Genomic DNA, 16,130 nt, shown 5'->3' on the forward strand with positions numbered 1-16,130 from the left:
CGCGACGGCTCCCAGCTAGGGTCTGTCCGCCCTTTCTGTTTCTCGTGCGTTGTTTGGCCGGAGCATACACCTATGAGGCGAATCCCCAGCCACACAAGAGCAGCAAAAGACATGTATCGCACTCTCGTGCGCTTGTCGTCCCTTCCCACCATCGCTGATGGTTGCATGGCACGCTGTCTCACCGGCGGCACGTCGCCACTGTGCTTCGCCTCGATAGCAGCGTCGGGAGGGTCACTGCTACAGTCACGCCGGTTCCACGGCCACGGCGGCGACCGCGACAAGATGGTCCAGGTGGAGTTTACTCTCCCAGATGGCGAGAATAAGATGGTGGTGGGCTACGAAGGCCAGACACTGCTTGATGTGTGTGCCGAACAAGGGTTACCAATGGAGGGGGCGTGTGGCGGATCGTGCGCCTGCTCCACGTGCCACGTTTACTTGGAGGAGAAGGATATGGACCTCTTCCAGGAGCCAACAGACGAGGAGAACGACATGATTGACCAGGCATTCTACCCGGAGCCAACGTCACGTCTTGGATGTCAGCTGAAACTGAAGCGTTGCATGCATGACGGGTTGAAGGTCAGGATGCCTCGCGCTACCCGCAACATGTACGTGGACGGTGCCAAGGTGGTGCCCCACTGAGGAGACACGTACTAAACGAACAGAGAGGGCGACTACTCCACCAGCGGTGTACATACGCAAAGGAGAGGGAGTGAGACGCCTTTTTGGTGCGTCCATGGACATACGCTCAAGGGCGTGCACATGTGCCTCCTCTCTCCCTCTCTCCATGTGTGCTGGTGGGGAGAAAGGGGGCGGCGTTTGTGGTGGGTGCAGGCCGCGGCCTTCTTGCGCTTTCTCTTCCCCCCCCCCCCCCCCATCCTCATTTTGTCTTCGGTGTGGCAACTCAAATGGTCTCAGCGGCACCGCTCATGACGCTCGCCTCTCTTTTAGTTTATGGCGGCCTGTAGCCCCCCCTCCTCATTCCCGCCCCTGTTCCTATTACCCCCTCCCCCTCCCACGCACACGCACACAGTGGCCGTAGAGATGCCCCCTTCATTGCTCTCCTTTTTTGGCACTGCTGCTACTGGAAGCTGGATTTTGTGGCAATACGCATGTGCACTCTTTGCCTGTATTGCCTGCCGCTCTGTGTGTCTGTGGGTGTGGGTGTGCGCCCTACCTTGGCGCCTTGCAGTTCGTGAAGATACCCCTAAACACGAATGCAGATATAAAGACCACAACGCTTCTGCCTCCTCCCCCCCCCTCCACCCTTCCTCGTGGGATGTCTGTGCTTGCAAGTGGCGGGTACTTCTATGTGCTCCTCGGCAACCCCATCCCTACAGTGAAGCCAACGGGAGACTTTTCCCCGCACGTGCCCCTCTGTAGGTCTGCATGCCGGACAAATGAGCTGCGGTCAATCGCTGTCAAAAGGACGCTCTCTCCCTGCCTCGCCACATCTCCGTACTCACTTGCGCACCCTCTCTTCGAAGATCCCCCCCCCTCCCCTCCCCTCCCCAGCTGCCAGACAACTCCTGGGCGCACCCGCAGCTCGACGTCGCCTATTGATTTCCCACCTGCCGAGGCCGCAAGCCTTTCAGGCCCCTGCTCCACTCTCTTCTCCGCCTTGACAGCCTTTCTTATTCGTAGGTGCGCTGCTGTCTATGCATGTGCGCATGTGTGTGTGTGCGGGTCCATCACTCGCCTGCTTTGCTCTCTCATTATACGGAAACCCACGCCAACGCACCGAAGGTGCCCAAGTGTATCGGCGCGCAGATACCAATAATGGCCTCCTTCACGCCGCTCGACAACTTCAAGAGCCGTAGCCGCGGCATGCTGCCGACTGGTATTGTTATCGACAAGTCATGCCGCGTGTACGTGACACAGATCCCGCTGGAACGTATCGAGCGAGACGGCACAAACGCCCTGAAGGCTGAGTTTGAGGTCTACGGTCCGCTGGAGTCGTACAAGATGTTCACCGACCGCTCTGGTCGCTTCATCGGCAGTGCCCTATGCACTTACCGCAACCCGGCAGATGCATCCATGGCTGTCTACTGTATGGATGGCGTAGAGATGGAGGGGTCCAAGCTGCATGTCGAGCCGGCGAAGGAGCACGGCGTTGTGCTTCTCTCTTCGGGTAGCAGCGGCGGCGGCAACGGGCCGCATCGGGATCACAGCCGCGGCTTTCTGCCCGACACGCAGCGGCAGTGGGGACGCGGCGGTCGTGGGGGAACCGGCCTGTTTGGTGCTGGGCGTGGTCGTGGTGACTCGTCTACCGGGGGACGAGATGTGAGCAACGCGCTACAGTCGGACCCCCACACGGAGGAGTTGGGCCTCGCTGCCACCGACGGCGTCTTCCCTTCTGAAGACAGTGGCAAGTGGAGTCACGACAAGTACCAAATGATGGCCGAAGGCAAGGACATGGACGAGGTTCTCGGCATCCGTCGCCCACACCACCGTGGTGGCGCGCGTGGTCGTAGCGGACGCGCAGGGCAGCGCTACGGCGAGCGTGTAGATGCCGCGTTTGAGAGGTACATCCACGAGCGCAACTCCAACAGCGAGGATGCGTTGCTGTCACTGCACCCATCGTACACGACTGCTGCCTCGTCGCTGAGCATCCAGACGGACGTGCAGCCGACGCCGGAAACAGAGCCAGCGGCAGAGAGGAGTGTGGCGGAGACGATGGCCGAAATGGCCTTTGGCGCCGACGAGAGCGATGCCCCTGTGACAGGATCGGAGCTGGGCGCGCTTCAGGAGGATGCCTAGAAATCAGGTAATGCGCCACCGACTCACGCGTTTGCTGAAGTGCGTAAGCCGCTTGTGCGATAGAAGTAATTGCTGGAGTTAAAGCAACCGGTTGGAGGAGAGCTCAAAAGGCTCACTCTTGTCGACTGATGATGAAACTGTCGATGCTGTGCATGAGTGAGTCTGCTCCTGCTTGTGCGTGCCCTGGTGTGCGAGGTAGTGTGTGGGTGTAAACACCCCAATGTCAGGTAGGCCACCGCGCCTGACGATGGTGGCTCGAGTGTAGCACGCTTGCGCGTTTGGATCGTAGGCCTTGCGGGAGGTGTCCTGGACGTACTTTATTCCTGCCCTCTGAGAATACATGCACCCTAGAGAAGTCATGCACTCCACCCTCCTTTCAGCGAGAGCAGTGCAAGGTGGCCGTCGTTGATCATTACCCCCGCCCCTGCTGGGCAGAGACTCCTCTTGTGTTCCCCCCTCTATGTCCATCGTTTCATGGCTTCCCCTCTCCTCTCCTCCCTCAAGTCTCTCGTGACTCTCTCCTGCCACACTGGTCGGCCACCGCACGCACGCACATCTACACGCTACACCACTCACCTCCGGCAGTGCAATGGGAGAAGATGCCGCTACTGCGGTGGCACTGCCTATGCTGGCGAGGTAGTCTTTCTGCGTACAACGCAGTCACCACTGTTACTCGGCCATTCTCGCGCTCACCACTCTCGCACGCGCGCCCGCGGTCACACAAGCGCCATCAGCAAGCGGAGAGAAGTCGCACGGCGCCCCACCCTAACAAGAAACGCGTATCGCCACCTCAGTCATCTGGAACGCACGGCATCCTCAATTCTCAACCTCACACCGGCTCCCAACGATTCTCGTCCGCCCCGTCGCTGTCTTCCTCACTAACGATGGCTGTGGGTGAAGTGTGCGGTGTCGTCGCCTCGCCCAGCATCTCGTGCAGTACAGAGGAGAAGGAGAGAGAGCTTCTGCGCTACTTTGGCCGTGGTCGTTGTCTTTACGACACAGTTCCACTGCAGAGCGCGTCCTTTGCCCTCCAGCGCGCGTCTTGCATGCACGCGCAGCGTGTCCCGCTTGCCACCCTCTTTCCTGCCATGCCTCGACTCGAAGGATCAGCATCGCTTTCGATGCCCACTGCTGCATCCCCCGCCACAGAGTCTCCCGCTCTCATTGGAGTCCAGTCTTCCTCGTCACGCCTGGTGGGCAAGGCTGCCGCAACGGCGGAAAGCCCCGCGCTCGCCGCCCAGCCTACCGCATCGCCTCCGCTGGCGCACTTTGCGCCATCCAACCCCTTTGTGAATTATGAGCTGCAAGCGAGACACCATCCGGACTGGCTGCAGTTCCGCCTTCTCAGCGCACGTTTTTCCAGCACATCCGATTCAAACAAGTCCTTCGGCGCGGCAGAGGTGCCGCTGCGGGACGTGTGCGCTGATATGGCAGAACTTTGGGGCACGGCGTGCACGACATGGGAAGAGGCCATGCGCACCTGCTGTGGCACCGCTGCATGCAGTGCCGCGTGCTTTCCAAGTCACTACTCCGTCTGCTTTTTGGTTTGCTACGTGCAAACACAACAGAAGGCTGCCGTTGGCATGTCGATGCAGCGCATCGCGGAGCAGGTGGGCGAGCTGGCTCGTGCCAATTATGCGCCGCAGCTGTTTCGGGTGGTTCCCATTTTCATTGGGATGCGGACGCAGGTGGCGCTGAGCATGGACACGACTACGTGTGATTCACTGGCGGCCGAAGTGGAAGCGACCGTTGACGCTCAAACTACCGATACAGTCACCTATGCAACGGGCGGCTTGTACACCATGGCGGAGACTGTTCAGTGCATCACACGCCTTCACCCTCATATCTTTGATCCGCGGGAGTCTGTGGACGTCGTGTCGCATGCAGCGTCCCCTTGTGCCGCTTCAGAGGTGGTGTACAGATTGGAGCCACAGGTTTTCCTGTTGTCAGACAGCTGGCTGCACGTGCGCAGCGTCGCCGACCTCTTCAGCGACAGCTCTGTCATGGCCTACTCTGCATCTGACAGTCCAGCAGGGTTTGCCACAGCATCTCCCGCTTCTGGATGGGGGCGGACTCGTCACGGCCATAGGGTGGCGTCGTTTGTGCCGGAGTCGACACGACACCATGTGCACGTTATCCCCGCTGTGGTGACGGATCGCCTGAGCCGGAGAGAGGAGCGCGCGATCGCCCGCTACGTCTGGTGCAGCGTGCAACGTCAAGTCAGTGACCACCGCACCGCCGCGCCCTTGCAACCGCCCCAGCCTTCGCTCTAAGCTTCTGTGTGGATTCCTAGGCGAGTATGCTTGTGCATGTGTGCAGCAGCAGTCCTAATGTGGGGGATGTGTGTGTGGGGGGGGGGGGGGGGTGAAGCCACCAACGGAGATTTGTCGGCACTACGCGGCCCATTCACGTAGGCGTACACATGACGGCTCGACAAGCCTTCCAGAGGAAATTGTCGTATCAGGGAAACTGCACGGTATATGGCGTGCAGCTCAATGGAACGTTAGTGCATTCCTTCGACTACCACCGCCCCACCTCGCCCCCTTGACTCTACGCCTGACCATCTCTACTGAATCCACAAGCACGTGTAGACTTGCTTGCTTGTGTCTGCAGTACTCCCTTCTGCAGGCAGAGAAAGAGCGCTTCAGCATTGATGCTGCTCTTCTAGAACGCAGTTCTATGGGTTGCACGTGTGCTTCTTTCCCATCCCTCTCGCTCTCTCTCTCTCTGTCCACGCGTTTCATCTCCGCCTCTTTTTCGTTTCTACACCCTGTCCTGTTACCTTCCCCTCCCTCCTCCTCCTCAGCACCCTCCACCACCACTTCCACTTCCTCCGGTACCCCCTCCGTCAGGAGTGGCTCCTGCGTGAGTACACATTCAAGGTTGGTTTCTACAACTCATTCCGCCACCTCCTTCTCTCAACGTGCGGCCACGTTCTCGCGTACACGCACACACACACACACGTGCCCAAACGCGTGCTCACGTAGCGGCTAAGGCGCCTTCGTCCCCCTCACAACGCTTCTCTTTGCCTCTCGCCCCCTTCTCATATGCATGGCCACATACTTTGGCGTCAGAGTCGACGTCGCTTCGCCATTTCCCCCCCCCCCCTTTTGTGAGGTCTGCGTGTAGACGCATTTGAATGCACGTTCCGCCCCGTGACCATGTACCTCCCCACCTACCCGGCGCCACTGCCTCCTCCACTGCCAGCTCCCACCCCCTAAGCGGCTTGACAGAACCGTTGTGCTCGGCCAACCAACGGCACCATCCATGCCCTCCGTATCAGCACCATGTGAGCGCAGGCAAACTCGACTGCAATGACCCCTTGCCCTCTTTCACATTTGTTGCGCTCCCTCACCCCCAAAACACCAGCACAGCGTCGGCCACGTCACCGTCGGCGTCGCCACGGCGGCAAATTTCGCCACGCGCTCTGTGGCGAGCACGAACACCACGCCAAATGCCGGCGGCTGCCATTTCCCTTTTCCCTTGTATCTCCTCCGCATCACCCCTGCCTCCCTCAGCATCCTCGCACATGCAGAAGGCACTCGGCGGACTTTGCTCTGTGTCACCCAGACGTGGCAGTAGTGCAGCTGCCGCCACCTTACATCGTACCACCCCTGCGCAGAGCCAGAGAGACGACAACAACGCCGACGACAGTGGCCGGCACTACGATGGGGAGTACGACCGACTGATCTTCTCTCCCATCCATCCGAACCGCGCCGCTTTTACTGCTGCTCCAGGCTCACTGTTGTCACACAATTTAGTGCATCACTACTCGGAGTCGCTCCCGCTGAGTAACGCAAGACACAGTCCACCATCACGAGGCTTGATTACCGCCTCGCAGGCCGCCGCGGCGCTAGATCGCCTTCCAGAGCTCCCCACCTCTCAGCGGAGGCAAGCGGCATCGTCGGCGGTCACGGCCCTCATCGCTGGTCGAGAAGCCGCAGCCTCAACTTTGTCATCGACGTCGTGTCGACCCTGCAGCAAAACGCCTCCTGCAGTGTCAACTGATGCACTGCCCCTTCAGCCGGAGGCGTGGTGGTCGACGCTGGATGGAACGTTCTCTGCCACCAACACGCTCCTCGGTGATGAGTCGCAGCAGCTCTACCACATCGCAGAGACACCAGCGCCGGCCCCTTCGCATCCTTTCCTCACCCCCAGCCTGAACAGCACGCTGGGTCGAGCGGACCGCGCTGCCATTGTGCTGTCCACGCATCTTTCTCGTCACACTAACTTGGCACCGGGGGGATCGGTTGCAACAGGAGTCTTGAGAGCCAAGGACGGCGACGCTGATGCGAGTGTGAGCAGCGCTGACAGAACCATCAAAGACGATGAGGCGACGGCAGCTGCTGTCGCTGCCGTCGCGATGCGGCTGTCGTGCGCCACCGCGGGAGGTTCGCTTAGTGGAGGTCTCAGCGGGGCTGCGAACACGATGCTTTCCAACGCATCGCGTGGCAGCGGCGGGCAGAACACGCTTCAGGGACTGCGTGAAACGTTGCGGCGTACACAGTCATCACCAGTGGAGCTAGAGATTCCTGCTCCTAATATCGCACCGCACTGCTTGGACATGTCGGAGGAAGGCTATGGGTCGCTTTCTTCCTCCAACAAGCAAAGCAAGCCGGCGCCGTCACGGACCACTGGCACCTCGCGTACACATCGGTGGATTTCCGAGGGCGTTGCTCCCCCGCACGGCTCTCAAGACGGTGGCACCGGAATCATCAAGAGAGGTGGCGGCACGCAGCGTATCCGCGACCCAGCGGTGCACCTCTACGCCCAGAATGCACCTCGTGCACCCGCACCGGTGATGCCTCTGCTGCCGGCGTCGCGTGCATTTTTGCCGTCAGAACTGCTTCCTGGTGGCACCGCTGGGGACCGAGCGGGCAAGGTGATGCGGGGCCTGCATCAAGCACCCTCTGCCATCGGTAGCAGAATGCACAACACCGAAACGCCCTTCGTGGGCTCTACAGCCGACCCAAACGCTGCAACTCGGGAAGGGGCAGGCATACACACTGACGACAAGGACGGCCGTATGAATGCCGCATCACATGCGCTACCTCCTCCATTGCACCGGCACCGCGTCGCCGTCGCTGTCACTGCTGCTAAGCCGGCGCTGACGCTTCCATGGGAGCGGGACCGCCTCACGCTGGAGGCGATGGAGAGACGGTACGGAGCGCAGAGTGCTGTACACACGCTTCGACGGCGCCGCCGCTACCATGGCTACCGTCGTTCCGAGGTGCCGCCAGCCGCGGATCGCCGGCCACGCGGCAGCCACGCCGAGACTCTGGCTCTCTTGACGTCTCCAGTCGCCTCCTCAGTACCCACCTCAGACTTCTCTGCCGCCTCGCTAACTAGCTCCATATTCATTCGAGAACTTGGAGAAGTTGAGGCGGCGCGTCAAATGCTCGAGAAGCATCGGTGGAGACTGGCCACGCCACGCGAGGCGGTGAGCAGCGCATCCGACGATGTTGCGCAACGATCGCGATCGCCGAGTCGTCACGGCACCAGTGGCACTCAAGCCCATCTACCGCACGGCATGACGGGCAGGGAGGCGACGGCAAAGGCGTACCGGCAAGAGCAGCTGCGACTGTACGTGAGTCACCTCACCACGCCCTCCACGCTACCTACGGATGGGTCTGTGGCAGTAGAGCAGGGCCAGCTGGATGCAGGCAGGCCCCTCCGGGGCACAGAGCACCACACAGCCGGCGCCAGTGCGAATGATGCACTCCTTGCGTGCGCACCTGGCGGCGATGCCGCCTCGAGCACGAGGAGAAGCCGTGCTGGTGCTGCAACCTTCGGTGCGAGTAACACTGCGGCCACAGTTGCAAAGGCAACTGCGTCAAAGCTCACCGCAGTGGCCACCTCCGGCCGCAATGCGCTTGATCGTGCTCTGCAGGCCAGAGCGGCACTTCTGCGCAGGCATGCTCAAGACCAATCGACGTGGAAGCGACAGCTGCACCAGGTGCGTCAATGGTGCGACCGCACACATGTGATGGTGCGCTTCGACAATGGTGTCTGCGCGGAGCAGATGGCCGCAGCCCCGTTGCACCGAACTGTTGCGCGGCAGCACCAACGACAAGATCGCCAGGAAACAACGGAGGTGAGTCACCGCCCGAGTTCGGGGGACGCGCACGTGGGCGCAGGCATCTTTGTTACGAAAATGAGCGATGACGCTGCGGGGCAGCACTTTGTCTATGTGGACGACCCTATAAGAGCCCACGATGCTGTGATGCAGCAGCTGGCGGAGGAGGACAACGAGGTGCAGCGGCAGAACGAGCTACAGCGGTGCCGAGAACGACGACACGCACCTTCGCTCGAGTGGTGCATAGGCGACTCCCATGCTAGTCCGTCGGCGCCACCTATGCAGAGCGTTGGATCTGGCAGAGCAGCGGCGCAAGCGATATCCTCCTCTTCGCTAAGCCATCGCTCAGAGAATCATGATGCGACACGGACGCAGTTTTCAGGTGCAGTGGATGCAGGCTGGGATCTCTTGAAGTCTATGCCGCTGCTGATCGGACTGGACACGAACCCGGCACCGCTGCAGGTAGGTCAGCGAAGCGTCCAGTTTGTCATTTCAGCAACGGACGAGCTGGCTGCGAAAGGGACAAGCTCGATGTTGCTCAGCCAGGCGTCGCCGTTATCGATCCGTCCGCCGCAGATGTCGATGCACACTGCTTTGTGCGCGCGTTTGCAGACGTGGGGCACAGACGTTGCAGACGAAGAGGAGGCTCTGAGCCGCGGAGGCAGCACCGCAATAGACACCGCTGCTCTTCCACCAGCTGACGCTGCTAGCGCTGGCCTTAATGCCTGCACAGCGCCACCTACGTGGCAAGGTGCACGGAAAGGCAGCGTGCCGTGTAGCAGACGCGCTACACGGCACGCTGACCTTTCCGAGAACTCTCCTGGCCGATCGGCAAACGAGTCCAAGGGTGAGCCAGGAGATTCGGCGCAGAAGAGAACCACACAACACGGTGCCACCCCCTCTCTCATCCACCTGCAGCGAGCCTCGCTGAGCCAAAGCGTGCCGGCTATTCTCACAAGGGTAGAGCGTGACCTCTTGATCTTTGTGCTGACCTGTGCCAGCGGAGATGGCGGTGTTGAACGCCTTGCGGCTCTGTTTTCGCTATGCAGCGGTCGCCGTATTGATAACAGCGCTATCGAGTGTCCCTCCGACAGCGCTGCTGGTGAAGGTCGATCTCTAGCTACACCGCTGCCACCGGCGCTGGTTGCCTTGCTCACGATGCTGGACCAATCGCCTCAAACACCCATTTGCGATGGCACCGCTGTCGAGGCTGCCGCGGCTCAGGAGACGAGCAGCTCTGGCGCCACGGAGGCAAAGGAGCAGCATGGGGTTGGCAGGGAGTCACCTCTGTCAAGCCCACGTGACCTCGAGGTGAAGATCACCCAAGAAACTACTGATGTCCGCGGAGACGCATACGCTGTTGCAGGCTTCCCGAGTATCGATCACGAGTCTGGGAACGGAAAAGGGTCAGCGGCAACGACGCTCCCTACAGACCGCGCATCAGCGGCGGCTCCGACCCCAGAGAAAACAGTGCCGCCGTGGAGCGCGTTGGTTACCTCGCTGCTCAGCGGCTACAATATATTGGACCTTAGCTTCCTTCGACAGCTGCACCTGCTCCTGTGGCACTACGAGACGCAGGAATATAAGCGCGCGTGCATCACGGTGGCAGAGACCTCGAACGAAGTTGTAGCACAAAGTGTGCTACCGCCGCCGCCGTCGACCACCATGCCATACCGATCACAGAGAACACCACCCGCCGTGTTTCCCCTCTCGTTGCAACTTTCCACCTCGCAGGAGACAAGGATGGCTTTTAGGACCAGTTTCAGACTCTCCGACAGCGGTCGCAGCACATTGTCTACTGTGTTGGTGGACGCTGCGGACCTGCTCAACGCGATCACAGCCACAACGTTGCTTCGCTGGCTGTGCGACGCCTGCCGCCAAAGCCCCACAAGCAGTTGGGCAGAGCTGGTGGAGCGGGTACCTGCAACGTGCGCACAGGATTGGCAGAATGCGCTCATGCGATGCATCGAGGCCGCTTCCTCAGAAGTACATCCTCCTCAATGCGCCTCGTCGAAAGCCTCATTGTGGTCAGACGAGTTGCGGCGATTGAGCGCGCCTTTCCCCACCGGGCCAGCTGCCACCACGGCCCCTCCACCCTCCCCTCGTCAGCTCGAGTGCTTTGCGTTCGATAGTGCATCTGCACTTGAAAGTGTGAAGTGGCGACTGCGCCGGATTCACGACGTGCTGCACCGCGCGAGTTTGCGTGCTGAACAGGAACGAATCACTGCGAACACGGCCGCTGCTACTGACGCGACCGTTGGCGCCCTCTTCACCGCTGGCAGCACCTCCAACGCCGTGCCCGCGGCCTTTCCCTGTGTAGGTGACACGCCATACCTTCCTGGGGTTGAGGCGCGCGCTCGCTACCCGCTGGATATGCGTAACCTATACCTTCTGTCCGCACTGGCAGCTGAGGACATAGACGCGCGCGTTGTGCCGCAACTGCGTGAGTCGAGGGTGCAGTACGCAGATGCTCTGCAGGCGGCGACAGCCCCAGGGACGCTGGCCAGCGTGTCTGGCAGCTCGTCCGTGTCAAAAATATCTCCGTTGGCCTTCTCGAGGTCGGCGGCTTCGCTTCCTCTGGCGCTGCAGCAGCGCGTGCCACTTGATCGCCTGTTCCAGATCGAGCAGCGCTTCGTTCGCCTTCTATCAGCACTGTGGAACGCAGAGCAGTCCATTTTTGCCTTCAATCGGCACGTGGCCCCATTCAACGCCTTCACAGCGGCGGAGCAACGCTGTTGGGGGTCGCTCTACCGCAGCTCACTGAAGGTGGCCTACTTTGTCTGTGAGGAGCTGACAGAGAAGGGAATGGAAAGTGTCTCGACAGAGCTGCTGCCGTTCGTGTCGATTGTTGCCTCATTCACCGGCTGCTGCGGCGGACATCGCGAGCTCTTGTCAAAGCTGAATGCAATCATGCTAGACCTAGCGGAGCGGGCGAAGAAGGTTCAGGTACCGCTGGAGTCTCTTTCGTGGCAAAAGAAACGGCCCCAGGTGCTTGCGGAGGCCATCGCAGCCTCCAAGATTGCGTGTCGACGTGCGGCGGCGGTGGTCTCATGCCTCACGACCGAGGCGGACGTCGTAGGCCTCCCGCTGACGGAGCTGGCGATGCCCGCGCTGCGCCTCATACACGTCCTGCCGCTTTCTCAGTTACAAGATAACGCGTGAGACGGACGCCGACGGCGCCGTGATGGACGGGGCGACGTAGCACAGATGTGGAGTGCGCATCTGGCGGGGTGTGAGGACCCCACCAGGGGTGGTGCGCAAGATTTCTACCCCCTTCTCTTTTCCCTCCTTGCACTGCGGAGCACAATGACGCGCGCTCCCGACTGACTCGATGGCACCCGCTCTGTTGTCGATGGGCGTTGTTCGGTTGTATTTGCGGCCACTTCACCGTTTTCATGTAAACTAGTGCAGCTAAGGAAACTGCGCCGTGCTTCTCGTTGCTTCGGCACTGCCCATGTCGTCTACTCCGACGCCCCACTCCCTCTCCTTACTCTTCACTGCTCTTCTGTATGTCTACGTCCCTCTCTCCTTCGATGTATTGTGCTGCGTTTCAGACAGCTGTGGGCGATGCCTCCCAAACACCCCCCCCTCCACTTACCTCCTTGGCTTCCCCTTTCCGCTATTGCAGGACGGGCTTCCCGCCACACGTGCTCGCCGCTCTCCACCTTCATCTCCTTCTTCTCCCTTCCACTTTCCCCATTCGGCTCTTTCGTGTACTCGTAACACCCACATACACACAAGGAAAGTACGTACGCAGCGAGGGTGGCTTGCCTGGTCACGCTCCCACTCCCCCTCCTCCTCTCCGTAAGGATGCGCCACGTGCGTGGCAGCTGCGGCTCGTCGAGGCGCGTCTTCGTTCCCTGGATTTCGACGTGGCCGTCAGCGACCGAAGCATCGATACCGCCTCGCCTCAATTCAGGAGAGCTTCTTCTGTGCTCCACGGTGGAGGCGAGGCGCTCTACATCGACTACGTCATCGTCACCTCCTCTGGAGTCTTCCGCAGACTCTTTTGTCGCTAAAAGGACGCGCTTGATGGCAGAGAGGGCCAGCGCGAGTGCGGACAACGTGAGTCGTCTGCGGGAACTCTTGCAGACCTGCTCAGCGCACGAGCGCCGGGGACTATTCTCGAACTACCAGCCTCACCGCCGCCGTGACGTGTGGCCGCTCACCACACCGGTCGAACCACCGACGCCGTCCCCGGGTGTCACTGCACGGATGAAGAAGTCAGTCGCATCAGACACGCCGCGCTTCCTTAGCACTGCAGTGATTCAATCCTTTCAAGAGGGTGCCAGTCATAATGCAGCTGCCGCTGCACAACACGGTACGGCACAGTGCAGTGAAAAGGAACAGCAGGAGAAGGGTTACTATCACTCCCCATCCTGGTACGGTGCGTCCCCCGGGACGCGGATGGACATTGCCTACTTCACTGCCCACCAGAGCAGCCGCTGGAATGCACTCTTCCATGACCTGTATTACACCCGCAACGAGCCGACGGCACCTCTGCTGCGTTGCCCAGCTTGTGTGACCCAGCGACTGCGCGGCGACGTGGCGATGCTGCCACGGACAGGGTCTGCCGACTTGTCTGCATCCCGTGCCGCCACGGAGACTCCATCGGCGTCATCGCCGCTCTGGATGGATCCAATGGAGCTGCAGAGGCATCTGAGTTACATCCACGCTGACGAGCTCTTCACGCCGCAAGAGCTCAAGTTGTACAACGCACAAGTGCTTCGTGAACTGCGGTACAGTTGTGGCCTTGCGCCGGCACTCACGCCTGTTGAGGGTGTGCTCAGCACCGGCGTCACATCGGGTGCACGTAAAACGCAGCCAGCTCGCGTCATCCTCGTTGTTGACGTAGCTAACGTCGAGCTTGGCTCCCCTGGTGAGCTGTTGGAGATGCTCCTCTCATCAAAGCTACTGCGCGCCGTCACTGATTTTCCCGTGGCACTCTGTGCCACGCACGAACTCTTCGTGCCTGCTATCTCGAAGGCACTGCACACCTTGTACCAGCTGAGCCGCCGCCACCCAGCGTCTACCCTGCACGTCTTCTTTGCGAACACGTCCCTGGAATCGGGTGATCTGTTGACCTCCTCGTACCTGAACGATCTCTTTCTCGCAAGCCCACATTGCGCGGTTCCGCCGGTAGTAATGCTAACGAGCGATGTGCAGCAGCAGCGGGCATTGACGGAGCTGCACGGAGCACCAGCGTACGGCATGGGTAATGGCGGGCACGTGCATTGGGTGAAACCCCTCACAGCAGCGCAGCTGGTGGTTGACCTGTACGCCGCCCTCGAAAGCTCGCAGTCCCTACTGTAAACCGATGCTGCAATTAAGAAACGAATGGAGAAGCGGAGGTGCGCCGACTTCATCTACTGAGCTGAAGAGATCGATAATGAAGTTCCTCGTGGCTGCCAGTGCGCATATGCCGCCTACTTCTCTGGGAAGCACCACCGAGCCTCAGTTCGTCTCTCTCTCTCTTTGTCCTTCTTTGTGCGTGGGCATCTCTCCTTTTCCGGCTTGAGTAGTTATACTACGAACATTCTTCCTCCCCTCACCCACTCACCCACTCGGTCAGGGGCTGTTTCTCCCTCCCCCAGTACCCCCACAGAATCCCGTTGCCGCTGTCATCGTTGTTGTGTGCGGGAACACTGTGCTTTCTTCAGTGCAATGCTGAACCCTGTCCCCTCCCCACCGCCTGCCTATCGGCCAAAGTGTACCTCAGCTGAGTCCGTCGACACGGACTCCCATGCACACACGAATCGTACAACACGGTTGCACTGTTGCCTTCCCCCTCCCTCCCCTTCCTATGCGCTACTTCTGGGTCTCTCTTTCTGCGCTGCTGCTGCTCCTTTTACTGCCGTCGTGTCCTTTCGATGCACTCACCGCTCTCCAGTCCCTACGACACACTCGCCTCGGCTTCACTCCACTTCGGTGAACACCACTCCCGTCCCCCTTATTCGTGTCACTTTCTTGTTAACACAGCCGTGATTTTTCGCTATGCTGCGCCGCACTCAAGCTTTTCTCTTCCGCCGCACGCCGGCGCGCCTCAGCGGCGGAGAGCTCTACCACCCGCCAAAACTGGAGGACATCCCACCGTCCTCGGCCACGAAAGGCTTCTTCGGTGCCTACAACGGCGGCCTCACCGTGCTTCGCTTTGTCGACATTAAGTGGATGATGAACCGCGCCGTTGAGTTGGGTCGAGAGTATTACATCTCCGCCCCCACTCTGTACCTCTTTCTGTGGATGTTCTGCTGGAAAGGCTTTGTAATCATGCGTTACGGCGACGGCAAGCCGCCGCGCCGGGTAGACTGGAACACCGAGGAGGCCGGCTACCTACCTAAGGGCTTCGAGCAGACGAAGGTCACCAAGGCCATTTAAGCAAAGTACATGAAGAAGGCTGCGAGTGTCAGGATAGCGATGTTGGCGGCGGCTACTAGTACTGCTACGACGGATGCCAACAGAAAGTAGCGTGCGGAGCAAACGGGGTGAGATGAGACGTGAGGGTGTTGGCGGTCAGTGTGACAGCGGCAACGCGATGCCATCGGGCTTGCCTGCGTGCGTGTGTGGGTGTCTCTCTCTCTCTCTGTGCAACGGGAAAGGAAGCACAGCTGGTGAAACGAGAACGGAGTGCAGAGGCGCAGACTCGTGCAAAAATTGCCTACAGGTGAGCATCACGACGATTTCTGCGCTTTCGCATGTTTTGCCCAGACCCACACAAGCACACCCGCACAACGCTCTCTCGTGCGCCTGCTGCTGTTTCACGTGTCGAGGCTGTCGCGCATCTGTTCTCCCCCTCCATTTCCACCGTCCCCCTCCCTCTAAATCCCCCCAAACCGCCGCATCGGTACGCGTTCACTCGTCTTCAGGTGCGAGAAGTACTTCAATGTCTGGTTTGATTACGTTTTCCTCTCTTTTTGTAGTTAGTAAGTGTGGTGCCCCCACACGCACAGGGACCCACTCCCCATTACCACGTGTGCCGCGCCAGCGCCTTCGTCCTTTACCCGCTCCCTCAACTCGCCCCGCCTTTCGGTACTGCGTGCTCTCCGTCTCTCTCTCTCGTTTGAAGTGTTGAGGTGGTTCTACGTGCACGCGCGGTTTCTTCGTCCCCCTCCCCTCTTCCAGCTCTCTCTTTTCGTATCTCTTCCTGTCTGCCTCCACCACCTTGCGCCTTGCATGCAGACTCACACGCCCAACCACGGGCCTTAGTCGAACGGGGAAAGCCCTTCGGGGCCCAACGTGTTTGCTTGTACTTTTGTGCGTTCATAAAGGAGGGGAGCTGAAAAATAGAGAGGGAAGGAGC

The 16,130-nt window shown here is 60.1% G+C and overlaps 6 protein-coding genes across 6 annotated transcripts; all 6 read left to right on the plus strand.

The window, feature by feature from the left end:
* Window positions 1–72: 72 nt before the first annotated feature.
* LBRM_26_1070 (conserved hypothetical protein) lies at window positions 73–639 on the plus strand (the record flags this gene model as incomplete). Its single annotated transcript, XM_001562289.1, has 1 exon — window positions 73–639. The coding sequence occupies one exon, from the start codon at window positions 73–75 to the stop codon at window positions 637–639; it is 567 nt and encodes a 188-aa protein (XP_001562339.1).
* A 1,020-nt stretch (window positions 640–1,659) lies between these two features.
* Window positions 1,660–2,757, plus strand: LBRM_26_1080 (conserved hypothetical protein; the record flags this gene model as incomplete). Its single annotated transcript, XM_001562290.1, has 1 exon — window positions 1,660–2,757. One exon carries the CDS (start codon window positions 1,660–1,662, stop codon window positions 2,755–2,757), a length of 1,098 nt encoding a protein of 365 aa, XP_001562340.1.
* Window positions 2,758–3,356: 599 nt separating this feature from the next.
* On the plus strand, window positions 3,357–5,030 carry LBRM_26_1090 (conserved hypothetical protein; the record flags this gene model as incomplete). Its single annotated transcript, XM_001562291.1, has 1 exon — window positions 3,357–5,030. One exon carries the CDS (start codon window positions 3,357–3,359, stop codon window positions 5,028–5,030), a length of 1,674 nt encoding a protein of 557 aa, XP_001562341.1.
* Window positions 5,031–6,211: 1,181 nt separating this feature from the next.
* Window positions 6,212–11,995, plus strand: LBRM_26_1100 (conserved hypothetical protein; the record flags this gene model as incomplete). The annotated part of the gene is made up of 1 exon (XM_001562292.2): window positions 6,212–11,995. One exon carries the CDS (start codon window positions 6,212–6,214, stop codon window positions 11,993–11,995), a length of 5,784 nt encoding a protein of 1,927 aa, XP_001562342.1.
* A 648-nt stretch (window positions 11,996–12,643) lies between these two features.
* Window positions 12,644–14,146, plus strand: LBRM_26_1110 (conserved hypothetical protein; the record flags this gene model as incomplete). Its single annotated transcript, XM_001562293.1, has 1 exon — window positions 12,644–14,146. The coding sequence occupies one exon, from the start codon at window positions 12,644–12,646 to the stop codon at window positions 14,144–14,146; it is 1,503 nt and encodes a 500-aa protein (XP_001562343.1).
* Window positions 14,147–14,827: 681 nt separating this feature from the next.
* LBRM_26_1120 (conserved hypothetical protein) lies at window positions 14,828–15,208 on the plus strand (the record flags this gene model as incomplete). Its single annotated transcript, XM_001562294.1, has 1 exon — window positions 14,828–15,208. The coding sequence occupies one exon, from the start codon at window positions 14,828–14,830 to the stop codon at window positions 15,206–15,208; it is 381 nt and encodes a 126-aa protein (XP_001562344.1).
* Between the last annotated feature and the right edge of the window lie 922 nt (window positions 15,209–16,130).

This window comes from Leishmania braziliensis, chromosome 26 (genome assembly GCF_000002845.2).
Source record: "Leishmania braziliensis MHOM/BR/75/M2904 complete genome, chromosome 26".
In the NCBI taxonomy this organism is placed as follows: domain Eukaryota; phylum Euglenozoa; class Kinetoplastea; order Trypanosomatida; family Trypanosomatidae; genus Leishmania; species Leishmania braziliensis.